The sequence below is a fragment of the Staurois parvus genome, unplaced genomic scaffold (genome assembly GCF_062004578.1).
Source record: "Staurois parvus isolate SC_StPar_1 unplaced genomic scaffold, SC_StPar_1.0 ptg000621l, whole genome shotgun sequence".
Classification (NCBI taxonomy): Eukaryota; Metazoa; Chordata; class Amphibia; order Anura; family Ranidae; genus Staurois; species Staurois parvus.
The window spans coordinates 1,217,836-1,230,679 of record NW_028318417.1 but is presented as its reverse complement, the minus strand read 5'-3'; the positions used below and the strand labels follow the sequence as shown (position 1 = coordinate 1,230,679).

The following is a 12,844-nucleotide window of genomic DNA, read 5'->3' as shown; positions in this document are numbered from 1 at the left end:
ATTGACATATATTTGAAATGCTACAATTTTGGCCATATTCAATATATTTCAAAATATATTTTAATAAATATATATATTTTTATTACAATTTATATGAAAAATATTTGTAAAAATACATTTCAAATATACTGTATGTCTTTAAAAATAGAAATCTACATTTTTGGAATGCATTTACAAATATATGTAAACATATATGTTAAAATGACTTTTATATATGTTAAAAGAAAATCTGAAGAATATATTTAAAAATATATTTTTAAAAATATTTTTCATATATTTTGTAATATATAAAAAACGCATTTCAACATGCAGTATATATAATTCTTGAAATATATTTTAAAATATATTGAATATGGCCAGAATTGTAATATTTCAAATATATGCCAATATATTGGGGAAGAATATTTTTAAAATATATTTCAAATATAGTTTTCTTCCATATGGGTTGGTACAACATTGGTACTGCAGGTCAATCAGTAGGTACTGTTCAAGTCAATAAGGTGTCTTTAAAAATGAGATATTCCATCTCAGCTATAACTGGGCTAAGTTCCCTGAGGACTCTTGGGTGTAATCCACCTGGATCTGGTAAATTATTAGAGAAATTAGATGCTTATTTTATAATCATTTATGCCTGCTTACAAAAGATTGCTTAAGAAACTATACTTTTGAAATACATGTAACCGCAAGCTACTTCCTTATTTGAGTCTGTAAGACTGAGCTACACCTACTTCTAGGAAGTGACAATAAAGGTCAAGCCCAGACACACAAGTCAACCAATCATATCCAGAAGAGGTGGCTGAGTCAGCATTTTGGTATTTTTAGGAAAAAGTATATAAAGCCTAGGTTAATCATTGTCAATTAGACAAGCCTGGATAGGCGTCTATCAGGCTAACTACTGTGTATGCAGCCCTATTGCACGGGTCACAGTGGTTAGAACCAATAGACAAATATCCAGTGGATAGGCATCTATCAGGCTAACTGCTGTGTATGCAGCCCTATTGCACGGGTCACTGTGGTTAGAACCAATAGACAAATATCCAGTGGATAGGCATCTATCAGGCTAACTGCTGTGTATGCAGCCCTATTGCACGGGTCACAGTGGTTAGAACCAATAGACAAATATCCAGTGGATAGGCGTCTATCAGGCTAACTGCTGTGTCTGCAGCCCTATAGCACGGGTCACAGTGGTTAGAACCAATAGACAAATATCCAGTGGATAGGCGTCTATCAGGCTAACTGCTGTGTATGCAGCCCTATTGCACGGGTCACAGTGGTTAGAACCAATAGACAAATATCCAGTGGATAGGCGTCTACCAGGCTAACTGCTGTGTCTGCAGCCCTATTGCACGGGTCACAGTGGTTAGAACCAGTAGACAAATATCCAGTGGATAGGCGTCTATCAGGCTAACTGCTGTGTATGCAGCCCTATTGCATGGGTCACAGTGGTTAGAACCAATAGACAAATATCCAGTGGATAGGCACCTATCAGGCTAACTGCTGTGTATGCTGCCCTATTGCACGGGTCACAGTGATTATAACCAATAGAGAAATATCCAGTGGATAGGCATCTATCAGGCTAACTGCTGTGTATGCAGCTCTATTGCACGGGTCACAGTGGTTAGAACCAATAGACAATATCCATATTTTTGTTGTATCTTGTCTCCTCGTACGAGTAAATAAACTTTTTAACTTGATCCTGAGTGCGGTTTAAGGTGGATTTCCCTCACATAAGTTGTTCACATTAAAGCTTTAATAGAAGATATTTTTGAATCATTTTTCTACAAACATGTTTTCAAATAAGTAGTTCGACAAAGCTGTGACATTTTTATATATTTGCGTTTAGATCACGGGTGTCAAACTGGTGGCCCTCCAGCTGTTGCCTAACTATAAGTCCCATGAGGCATTGCAAGATTGACAGTTACAAGCATGACTCCCAAAGGCAGGGGAATGATGGGGCTTGTAGTTTTGCAAAAGCTAGAGGGCCGCCAGTTTGACACCCTTGGTTTAGATACTCAGTTTTACACTTCGATAAATTTGCAAACGATTCCTCAAGTGGTTATTCATATATCATGGGATGTAAGTAGCATCCCATTTAAGACAGAATTCTGTCCCTGTGTAACAAATGCATTAGGCAAAGGTTGAAGCTTACAAAGGTGACACCTTCTCTGTCAGGGGTGCTGGAGCTACATTCCACCAAAATCTGATCTCCCTGCAGGTAAAGAAAATGACAAATTAAATCTCAGTTTTTGTGTCTATATATACAGTCAGGTCCATAAATATTGGGACATCGACACAATTCTAACATTGTTGGCTCTATACACCACCACAATGGATTTGAAATGAAACAAACAAGATGTGCTTTAACTGCAGACTGTCAGCTTTAATTTGAGGGAATTTACATCCAAATCAGGTGAACGGTGTAGGAATTACAACAGTTTGCATATGTGCCTCCCACTTGTTAAGGGACCAAAACTAAATAGGACAGAATAATAATCATAAATCAAACTTTCACTTTTTAATACTTGGTTGCAAATCCTTTGCAGTCAATTACAGCCTGAAGTCTGGAACCCATAGACATCACCAGACGCTGGGTTTCATCCCGGGTGATGCTCTGCCAGGCCTCTACTGCAACTGCCTTCAGTTCCTGCTTGTTCTTGGGGCATTTTCCCTTCAGTTTTGTCTTCAGCAAGTGAAATGCATGCTCAATCGGATTCAGGTCAGGTGATTGACTTGGCCATTGCAGAACATTCCACTTCTTTCCCTTAAAAAACTCTTTGGTTGCTTTTGCAGTCTGCTTTGGGTCATTGTCCATCTGCACTGTGAAGCGTCCAATGAGTTCTGAAGCATTTGACTGAATATGAGCAGATAATATGCCCGAAACACTTCAGAATTCATCCGGCTGCTTTTGTCAGCAGTCACATCATCAATAAATACAAGAGAACCAGTTCCATTGGCAGCCATACATGCCCACGCCATGACACTACCACCACCATGCTTCACTGATGAGGTGGTATGCTTAGGATCATGAGCAGTTCCTTTCCTTCTCCATACTCTTCTCTTCCCATCACTCTGGTACAAGTTGATGTTGGTGTCATCTGTCCATAGGATGTTGTTCCAGAACTGTGAAGGCTTTTTTAGATGTGATTTTGGCAAACTCTAATCTGGCCATCCTGTTTGTGAGGCTCACCAATGGTTTCCATCTTGTGGTGAACCCTCTGTATTCACTCTGGTGAAGTCTTCTCTTGATTGTTGACTTTGACACACATACACCTACCTCCTGGAGAGTGTTCTTGATGTGGCCAACTGTTGTGAAGGGTGTTTCCTTCACCAGGGAAAGAATTCTTCGCTCATCCACCACAGTTGTTTTCCGTGGTCTTCCGGGTCTTTTGGTGTTGCTGAGCTCATCGGTGCGTTCCTTCTTTTTAAGAATGTTCCAAACAGTTGTTTTGGCCACGCCTAATGTTTTTGCTATCTCTCTGATGGGTTTGTTTTGTTTTTTCAGCCTAATGATGACTTTCTTCACTGATAGTGACAGCTCTTTGGATCTCATCTTGAGAGTTGATAGCAACAGATTCCAAATGCAAATAGCACACTTGAAATGAACTCTGGACCTTTTATCTGCTCATTGTAATTGGGATAATGAGGGAATAACACACACCTGGCCATGGAACAGCTGAGAAGCCAATTGTCCCATTACTTTTGGTCCCTTAACAAGTGGGAGGCACATATGCAAGCTGTTGTAATTCCTACACCGTTCACCTGATTTGGATGTAAATACCCTCAAATTAAAGCTGACAGTCTGCAGTTAAAGCACATCTTGTTCGTTTCATTTCAAATCCATTGTGGTGGTGTATAGAGCCAAAAATGTTAGAATTGTGTCGATGTCCCAATATTTATGGACCTGACTGTATATACTGCATGTATACTACATAAATATACATATACGTTGCTGTGAAAAAGTATATTTCCCCCTTCCTGATTTTTTTTTTTAATTTGTCACACTTAAGTGATCCAGATCATCAACAAATTTTATTATTACACAAAGATAACCTAAGTAAATACAAAATGCAGTTTTTAATTGATGATTTAATTTATTTAGGGAAAAAAAGTTGACCCAACCTGCCTGGCCCTGTGTGAAAAAGTAATTTCCCCCTAAATCTAATAACTGGTTGGGCCACCCTTGGCAGCAACAACTGCAATCAAGCATTTGTGATAACTGGCATTGAGTCTTTCACATCGCTGTGGAAGAATTTGTCCCACTCTTCTGTGCAGAATTGTTTAATTCAGCCACGTTGGAAGTTTTCCAGTATGAAAGGCCTTTTAAATGAATTAAACACATCATCTCAATCGGATTTAAGTCCGGACTTTGACTTGGCCACTCCAAAACCTTAATTTTGTTTGTTTTTTTGAGTCATTCAGACTTGCTGGTGTGTTTCAAATCAATGTCCTGCTGCGTAACCCAAGTTTGCTTTAAGTCATGAACTGATGGCCAGACATTCTCCTTCAGGATTTTATATATTTATATATACACAATATATTGCCAGAAGTATTGGGCCAGGCCTCCAAATCATGTGATTCAGGTGTTCCAATCACCTCCATGGACACAGGTGTATAACATCAAGCCCCTAGGCATGCAGACTGCTTCTACAAACATTGGTGAAAGAATGGGTCGCTCTCAGGAGCTCAGTGACTTCTAGCGTGGTCCCGTGATAGGTTGCCACCTGGGCAATAAGTCCATCCGTGACATTTCCTGGTTACTAAATATTCCACGCTCAACTGTTAGTGGGATTATAACAAAGTGGAAGCAACTGGGAACAACAGCAACTCAGCCAGCAAGTGGTAGGCCACGTCACATGACAGGGCGGGGTCAGCGCATGCTGAAGCGCACAGTGCATAGAAATCGCAAGCGGTCTTTCCAATGTTGATATGGCTTCAGTCACTCCTCAATAAACCTGTACTTTTGTTTTTTTGTTCCCATCCAAGATTGTAGCTTGCAAAAAACAAGAAGAGAGAGCGCACCAGCCTTGTGCATCACCTTTATAGATCCTTTTATTGAAGTGATAAAACAGATGTATACTCAAAAACTGTATATGATCTCAAACTCATTAATATCTATAGTGATCCTCATCGCCTGGTATACTGCACAGATCCCAATATAGGGAAGACACTTCAAATGCCTGATGGGTTTCAAGAGGGGGCCCTCTTTTATTTGTAGCCCTCAGTGCTTCCTCAAAGCATGCAGACATTTTAAGCGTCTTCCTTGTATTGGGATCCATGCAGTGGACTAAGTGATTTGGATCACTATGGATATTAATGAGTTTGAGATTATATACTGTTTTTGAGTATACGTCTCTTTTATCACTTCAGTAAAAGGATCTATAAAGGTAAAGCACAAGGCTGGTGTGTCCTCTGTTCTTGTTTTTTGCAGGCTGTAATCTTGAATGGGAATGCGCTCATGAGGGTGGCTACGGTGGGGTTCTAGGGGACCTTACACGGCAATGTAGCCACTCTACAAACAAGAACAGAGGATTGAGAAACTGAAGATACGTGATAGGCTGAAAGTGGTACGTGCTGAAGTATACTGCTGTATTTCATTTTTTAAATGGAGGATTTAAATAGAATTTAAAACACATTGGTGGTGGTGGTGGTGGTTTTGGTAGGAGGGTGTATTTATCAAAACTTGAGCAGCTTTGCATGGCAGCCAATCATCTTCTATCTTCCGCTCGTTCAGTTAAGCTTTAAAGTTTGAAGCAAGAAGCCGATTGGTTGCCATGCCCAGCTGCTCCAGATTCTGGCTGCTCCAGTTTTGATAAATTTTCCCCATTTCATATAATTTCCTAGAGTCTAATAAAACAATTACTGATTAGGAAAATTTTAAAAAGAATACATGAATAAAAGTGCTAATACCAACAACGACAACATGATGCCCCTTTTCCCGAAACCCATATTTATGATATAAAGTCACCCAACGTACAATTTGTACCGTGATCACTCCGGGCAAATCTCTCACTTGTTGGAAATTGAAGTCGTATCTCTTATCTTCCCCCAAGCTCCCAATTAAAGTGCCATTCCTAGTGAGCAAGAACATTGGGTATTATACAGAATGCCATAACTGGATTGACAGCAACCATTGGATACCTTGAGAGGGTGATGTCTTAATCCACTTTATTAGTGCAGTGTTCATTTTTGGGATTTTGCCATGGTACAAAATTTGGTTTGGGATCCTTTGTAAGGGCTATAGTGTGGGTCACTTTTTTCAAGTATATATATGTTTAACATGTATACTGTGTGTGTGTATGCAGGGGCGGACTGACAATTCGAGCACTCGGGCACTGCCCGAGGGCCCGGGGTCAGTAGGGGGCCCCATGAAATGCCCCTGGTACCTTTTTTATAGGCTTTTTTGAGTGTGGGCAAGGACACAGGGGCCTCATGATCCCCTATTGCCCGGGGGCCCCATGAGTTGTCAGTCCGCCCCTGTGTGTATGTGTATATATATATATATATATATATATATACACATACACTTGATACAAAGTATATCTATGACACAGAATTCCCATGCCATCATAGATTGCTAAAACAGCTGAATCGGTTTCCATTCAAACCATCTCTAATTGAAGCAGAAATTGGGGCTAAACAAACAGGAGGAAATTTACTAAAACTGGAGCACAGCTGTACATGGTAGCCAATCAGCTTCTAACATCAGCTTGGTCAATTACCCCCCGGTTCACATCTATACGGCCATGCGGGCCAGATTTTGCACATGCATGAGACCCCATTCATTTGAATGGACTCCCGTGCCCATGACACGCAGGGAAAGAAGTCCTTGCACTTCTTTGGAAACAGCAGCCCGCATGGGAACCTCGGTTCCCAGTACAGTTGCGTTTTCCAGTGTGGGTGGCGTGCCATTAGAACTAATGGCACCCACCCGCGGGTCTGCATTTGTCTGTGCAGGTGATACGGCTGCACAGATCTGCAGCGGCGCCACCTGCACAGATGTGAAACTAGGGTTAAGCTTTGGCAATAAAACCTGGAAACTGGTTTCTATGCAGATCTACACCAGATTTTGCACTCTCCAGTTTTAGTAAATTAACCCATATTGTCTAAATGCAAAAGTCTTCCTTGAATCTTGGTGTGATTTATGTATTTCTTCCAGATCTGTGTAAAAGTCTCAGACTTTTCCTGTAATAAAGACCACTCATTGCTGCTCTCTCTCCTTGTGCGGGGGAGACTGGTCTTGTCTCCGCCCCTTCTATAGTTTTCTGTGCTGGGTGGGGCCTGCTGGGTCCCTCCCACAACTCTGCTCTCTGCATAGATTGTGTACAGCACAATAATGATGTCACTGCTAGGTTTACTAAGGGATATCTGGGCTTTAAAAGGCGTTCAGTGCACATAAAGTAGAATTTGGCATTCTATGACTATTGAAGTACAGTATTTATGCGCTTGAAGTTCAGCTGTAAATCTCCATGAGGAGTGTCTAAATGACTGGAAAGGAGGAGTCAATGTAAACAGAGGATTTGTTAAACATAGCAGGTAAGGAAAGCCCATAATACAGGCGTACCTCGGTTTACGAATTTAATGTGTTCTCCAGGACGTTTCGTATTGCGAAAAATTCATAAACCGAAATGAGGTTTCCCATAGGAAACCAATAAATCCATTCTGGAGGTCAGAAAAAAGTTTTTAAAAAAGTCGCTGTCACTATCGGTCAGTGCCAGTTTTTTAATTGTAATTACCGGTTTGTTTGTTTTTTCTTCACTATAGCTCAGAGAATCAGCTGTCACTTCCCCCCAGCTAAAAGAAAGAATGTTTCCTTTTAGTTTATTCCCCAAAAGAAACAATGTTTCCTTTTAGTTTCTTAAAAGAAACAAAGTTTCTTTTAGCTCCGGGGAAAGTGACAGCTAATTGTTTGAGCTATGGTGAAGAAAAAAAAAGACGGCAATTGCATTTAAAAACTGGCACCGACATACGCTTCGTATTGCGAAACAAATTCATAAAAAATTTGTAAAACAAGGCGTTAATTTCAATGGATTTTCATTCGGAAACCGAAAATGACGTTAACCGAGGCGTTCGTAAACTGAGGTACATCTGTATATATATAAAGGAGGCACGTTCTGACTACAGTAAATAAAGAAATAAAATATGGGGGCTGGGGAGTATTGCCTACATCTCAAACATTCAGAAAGTCAGTATTCGCATAGACAGTTTTGGGGGCTGGCAGGGCATCTTAAAAAAAAACAAAATGCAAGTGTTGGGCTGTGGCTTTTCTCCAAAGGCGAAGATCACCTTCAGCAATATTTTCCAAAAATCCCCCTATATCTTTTGAATAGCACATACAAGTGCTCCTCCCGCTCCTGTTTCAAATGCTGCACCACCTCCCACAGGGCCAGGACAAGGAGTGGGCAGGAGGGGCGGTTGGTATTATGTGAAGTGGGGGGGGGCACCACATGGAGAGTTCCTACCTACAAGCTGACAGGAGTAGTGATGGCAGCTGCGCTACTCCTGTCAGCCTAGAGCTGGAGGAGACAAGCTAGCTCTATATAGGGAAAGGAGAGAGCCGGGAGGGCGTGCGGGCTGTGCCCTCTCTCCCCTCCAGCTCTTCCTCCTGCTACTGCTGCTCTCCTGGATTGGGACTGCCGGATTGCCACTGTACAGTGTTGGTTTACCCACCCCCATCTCCTCCCGGCAAAGAATGGGGGTAGGCTAAACAAATGCCGCACAGTGGTGAGTTGATAGCCAGTGGTATCTTTAGTGCAGGGGGCCCCCTGATGCAACCCAATAGCCCTTCAGCAACTGACATCAGTCCCCGCCAGCTGCCTATCAAGACTGATAAGTCGGCTTCCCCTAGGCTCCTCCTCAACTCTGAGGTGTCAAGATGAGGGGGAGCCTGAAAGGTAGGACATCTCAGACATCTGCCGTGTTGCATCTGAGGTCTGTGTGCTTGAGGGAGGGGAGAACTGCACTGGGGACACATTGAAGGGGGGATGGGCAGAGTAACAAACACTGGGGGGGTATTTGAGCTAGAAGGGGGAGAGGAGAAGAAGATCAGTGTTAGGAAGGGTTTTGGGGGGGTGTGCAAGAAGGGGAATTGAAGGGAAAAGATTTGTGCTGGGAGGAAGAACTTAGGGGGTAGCAGGGATGTAAGATTTGTTTTAGGAGGCAAACTTTAGGGGGCGGGGTGTACTATGAGGGGTGATTTGGGTTTTTTTTTGCTAGGAGGGGGGATTTGTGCTAGGAAGGGGGGTTTGAGGGGAGGTTATGTGCTTATAGGGGGGATTTGTGATGGGAGAGGATTTATGCTCAGAAGGGAAATTTGAGGGGTAGAGGATTGTGCTAGAAGGGGGGATTTGTGGAAGGGGAGCATATGAGCTGGGAAGTGGGATGAGGGGGAGATTTGTGCTGGGTTGGGGACTTCAGCAGGGGAGGGGGGGGGGGGATTTGTTGATTTGTACTGGAATAATGGGAATTTTTATTTGCAGAAAATGTTGGCTTGCAAAGGGGATTTATGCTTTAGAGGTAGGCATGGTATGCATGCAGATTAACGCTCAATTTTTTTTTGGAGGGGGGTTTGCTGCCACGCGATGGTCATACAATTTGGTGGACAACGTTTGACTTCTTAGTCCTGGGCACTATATATTACTTTGCCCCGGCACTGTCCTCCCATAACACATGCAGCTGTATGGGTAGAAATGCTCCCCAAAACCACTAGCCCCTCAATCCCCCTCCATCCTGCCCTTTGCAGGACAGGCTGAACTTTACAAATGTGCAAATGTGGCCGATCCAGATCATTCAGACTGTATGTGTGCACAGTTTGCTATCTCCCTCTCAGCCCATCCTGCTAATGGCAGTGCGGAGGGGGATTGAGGGGCCAGCAGTTTTTGCGGAGAGGGCCCTTTGGCCCCTTGTACTAAACTTTGAACGTTTGCTTTAGCTTTGTACTAAAAGTGTCTATGAACAAAACCAATCCCAAGATCGTTCATGATTTGAGCCCTTTATTACCTGTAATGCATGGTCCGTATGCTTCGTACTGTCAGATGACCATGGAGGAGATATGTGTTGACATGAAAGTCTTCTACTGGATGGCCCAAGATCTGCCAAGAGAAGAGCAGTCCTATGCATATAGATCACCCACACACACCCTGAGTATTGTCTGCACACAATATGGACCTTCACCTCCCCACAGGAAACACACTTAGGCTAGGTTTACAAATGGCACAGAGCATGCCACTCCTCTGAAAAGCGATCGGTGATGGATCACTTTTTAGAGGCGTTTCATAGGTGAGATGTCACCTCCTCACTGCCTGTTTTAACGTTATAAATGCAGCATCACTACCAGGGGCGGACTGACCATTTGGAAACTCGGGCGCTGCCCGAGGGCCTGGGGTCAGTAGGGGGCCCCATGAGATGCCCCTGGTACCTTTTTCATAGGCTTTTTTGAGTTTGGGCAAGGACACAGGGGCCCCATGATCCCCTATTGCCCGGGGGCCCCATGAGTTGTCAGTCCGCCCCTGATCACTACATGCATTGCACACATTGCAGCCCTATTCACCAGAAAGGGTCACAATCATTTGAGGTTGTAACTTCTGCTGAATGTGGCGGGGGGGGGGGGGTAATTTTGCCAAAGTCACAATGTGTTGCACTAAAGACTTGTTAACACTTGAGCAGTTGAGAAAGTTTTTAGCTCCTTTCCTTTAAAACTGTCTGCTTAAAGTATGTGAACTATAGAAAACATTATAATTACCCTTTCCCTCCTTTTTTATAAGTAATCACATCCCCTCTGTTCGCTGTATAGTGAGCTGGGGGAGGAGAAACAGCAGCACTCTGATCTTCCCAGTGAATGGCTGTGCAAGGGGAAGGGTGTCAGGACAAGTCTGATTATTGGAGGAGAGCAGGCTGAGTTCCCAGCACAGCTAGAAAACTGACTACTCTGTGCTCTCATACCTAGTGTGGTCAGTTTTTAATAGGAAAGAAGAGGGACTGTCAGGAACACCAATACCAAGAGAACGGGAGACTTTTTCATACAAGTACATGGTACAGCAGGCACATATCAGGAATATGAAATGTTGGGTTTCCATATTCTTTAACTACAAAGGCAGTGAGACGGGTGTACACATGCACAGCCTATCATCAGTTTTTAAAGTCTGGTCCACTTTGAGCTTAATTTGTGGGGTTAAAGAGGTTGGAAGGCTTTCTTTTCTAAAATAAAAAAGAGCAGCCACAAACCTCCTCTTCTGGGGTCCCCTGCTGCTGCTCTTGGCTCCTTCTCTTTTTGTAAGACCCCATAGCAAGCCACTTGATTTGAGGGTACACCTGCAGGTTCGATCCTAAGCTGCCTGAGGCTGTGTGCATCTATTGACTATTTGATTGACAGCAGCAGAAGCCAATGGCTCCCACTACTGCCTCTGTGAGCAGAGAGAGAGTCACTGCAGATGGGTGTAGCACTGGATCGAGGTCAGGCTCTGGTAAGTATAGCGCTACCCCCATAGGGGCCGCTCGTAATAGCTGGTGCTTCCCAAATAGTTCAGAGGCTTCTAGTCCCCATAGGCACTGGCCTATGCACATTGGCTCCAAGAACTCAGTCTAGGGATTGTCTTTTTGATATTTATTGCTTGAGGAACTTTAAAAAGGTGAGGGGTTAGGGCCAAAATGCTTGCACAGTAACAGAAGGACACTCTCTGCAAGGCTCCAATACATAGCTTCCTCTGAGGACAGGGGAATGGCCAGGACTCTAATCCCCTATGACAGCAGTAACTGGGGATCACAATTCAGGGTCAGTATTTAGGACAGCTGCCACCTTTCAGCTTCCTCCAGACACTTCCCAGTGCAGGAGACAACCCTTCTCCAGACCACATCCCATACGATGAAGTTCCACAACCAGCTCCTCAAAAAAATATTACTTCAGGTTCCCGGCTCTGCCACAGCTCAGAACTGCTACCCAGTCCACTGGCGGCCTTGGAGGGACAGGAGCCCCAGAGGCTTTGGAACCCTCCTTGATGAGAAGAGAACAATCTCTCCAAGGTTCCAAACTATGTATCACCTACCCAGCCACCTTCTGGACACTCCCCTCCAAGGATTGGCTAGTACATAATAAATATTCAGACCGGCTATTTTACTTTCACAGCCCCATATTCTGGAAACTTCTTCAAGAAGCAAGGAGAAGCAATCAAACTTCAAGCCTGTGAAACCCTGAACAGGCTAAAGCAAACAATCACCGCTCCCATGACTACAAAAGGAACCAAAAACTAACTTTGCCAAGCATCCTGCACTATCAGGGTATACATAAGTATACAGGCGGGTATACAAATAAAGGGACTTTTTAACTTTAATGCAGCCTTTAGAAACATTTTAATACTCTTTACGCCCTTGGTTTCTGGTCTGTAGGTAGAATCCAGAGCATAGGGGGAAGCTCAATCAAACACAGGGAGGAAATACAGACTCCAAATAATGTTGGTTCTGATGGAAACTGAACCCATGATACCAGCACTGCAAAAAAATGCTAACCACTGCTTTAGTCTCCATGATTTTGGGGGGGGGGATCATGTTGAGGTCCCTACCTGTGGGATCAGATGAGTGTTACAGAGTCCATAACTGCGAAAAAGTTCAGCTCCAGGAGGCACGAAATGGACAGGAAATGTGAAAATCCCAGTCATCAGAATACCGCCATCATGTTCACGTAATTGAGGAGTGTAATAAATTCTTATACCTGAACTATCCAAAATTCCTGCAAATCAGACACAAAATGTTATGCATACAATTGCCTGTGACCATGAGGAGAGGGTATCGGTGACCCGAAATGTGATTGCACACCTTTACATTTTGATTGCCCTATAAACTTACATTGTGAGGA

At 43.2% G+C, this 12,844-nt stretch overlaps 1 protein-coding gene across 1 annotated transcript in view; it reads right to left on the bottom strand.

Moving 5' to 3' along the window:
- LOC149449392 (DBH-like monooxygenase protein 2) overlaps window positions 1–12,844 on the bottom strand; it is a 49,187-nt gene that overhangs the window by 9,746 nt on the left and 26,597 nt on the right. The window contains exons 6-9 of the mRNA XM_089693308.1: window positions 12,552–12,718; window positions 9,997–10,088; window positions 5,975–6,071; window positions 2,150–2,209 (exon numbers count right to left, since the gene is read on the bottom strand). Coding sequence (XP_089549434.1) covers window positions 2,150–2,209; window positions 5,975–6,071; window positions 9,997–10,088; window positions 12,552–12,718 — 416 coding nt within the window. The remainder of the gene's footprint in view (window positions 1–2,149; window positions 2,210–5,974; window positions 6,072–9,996; window positions 10,089–12,551; window positions 12,719–12,844) is intronic.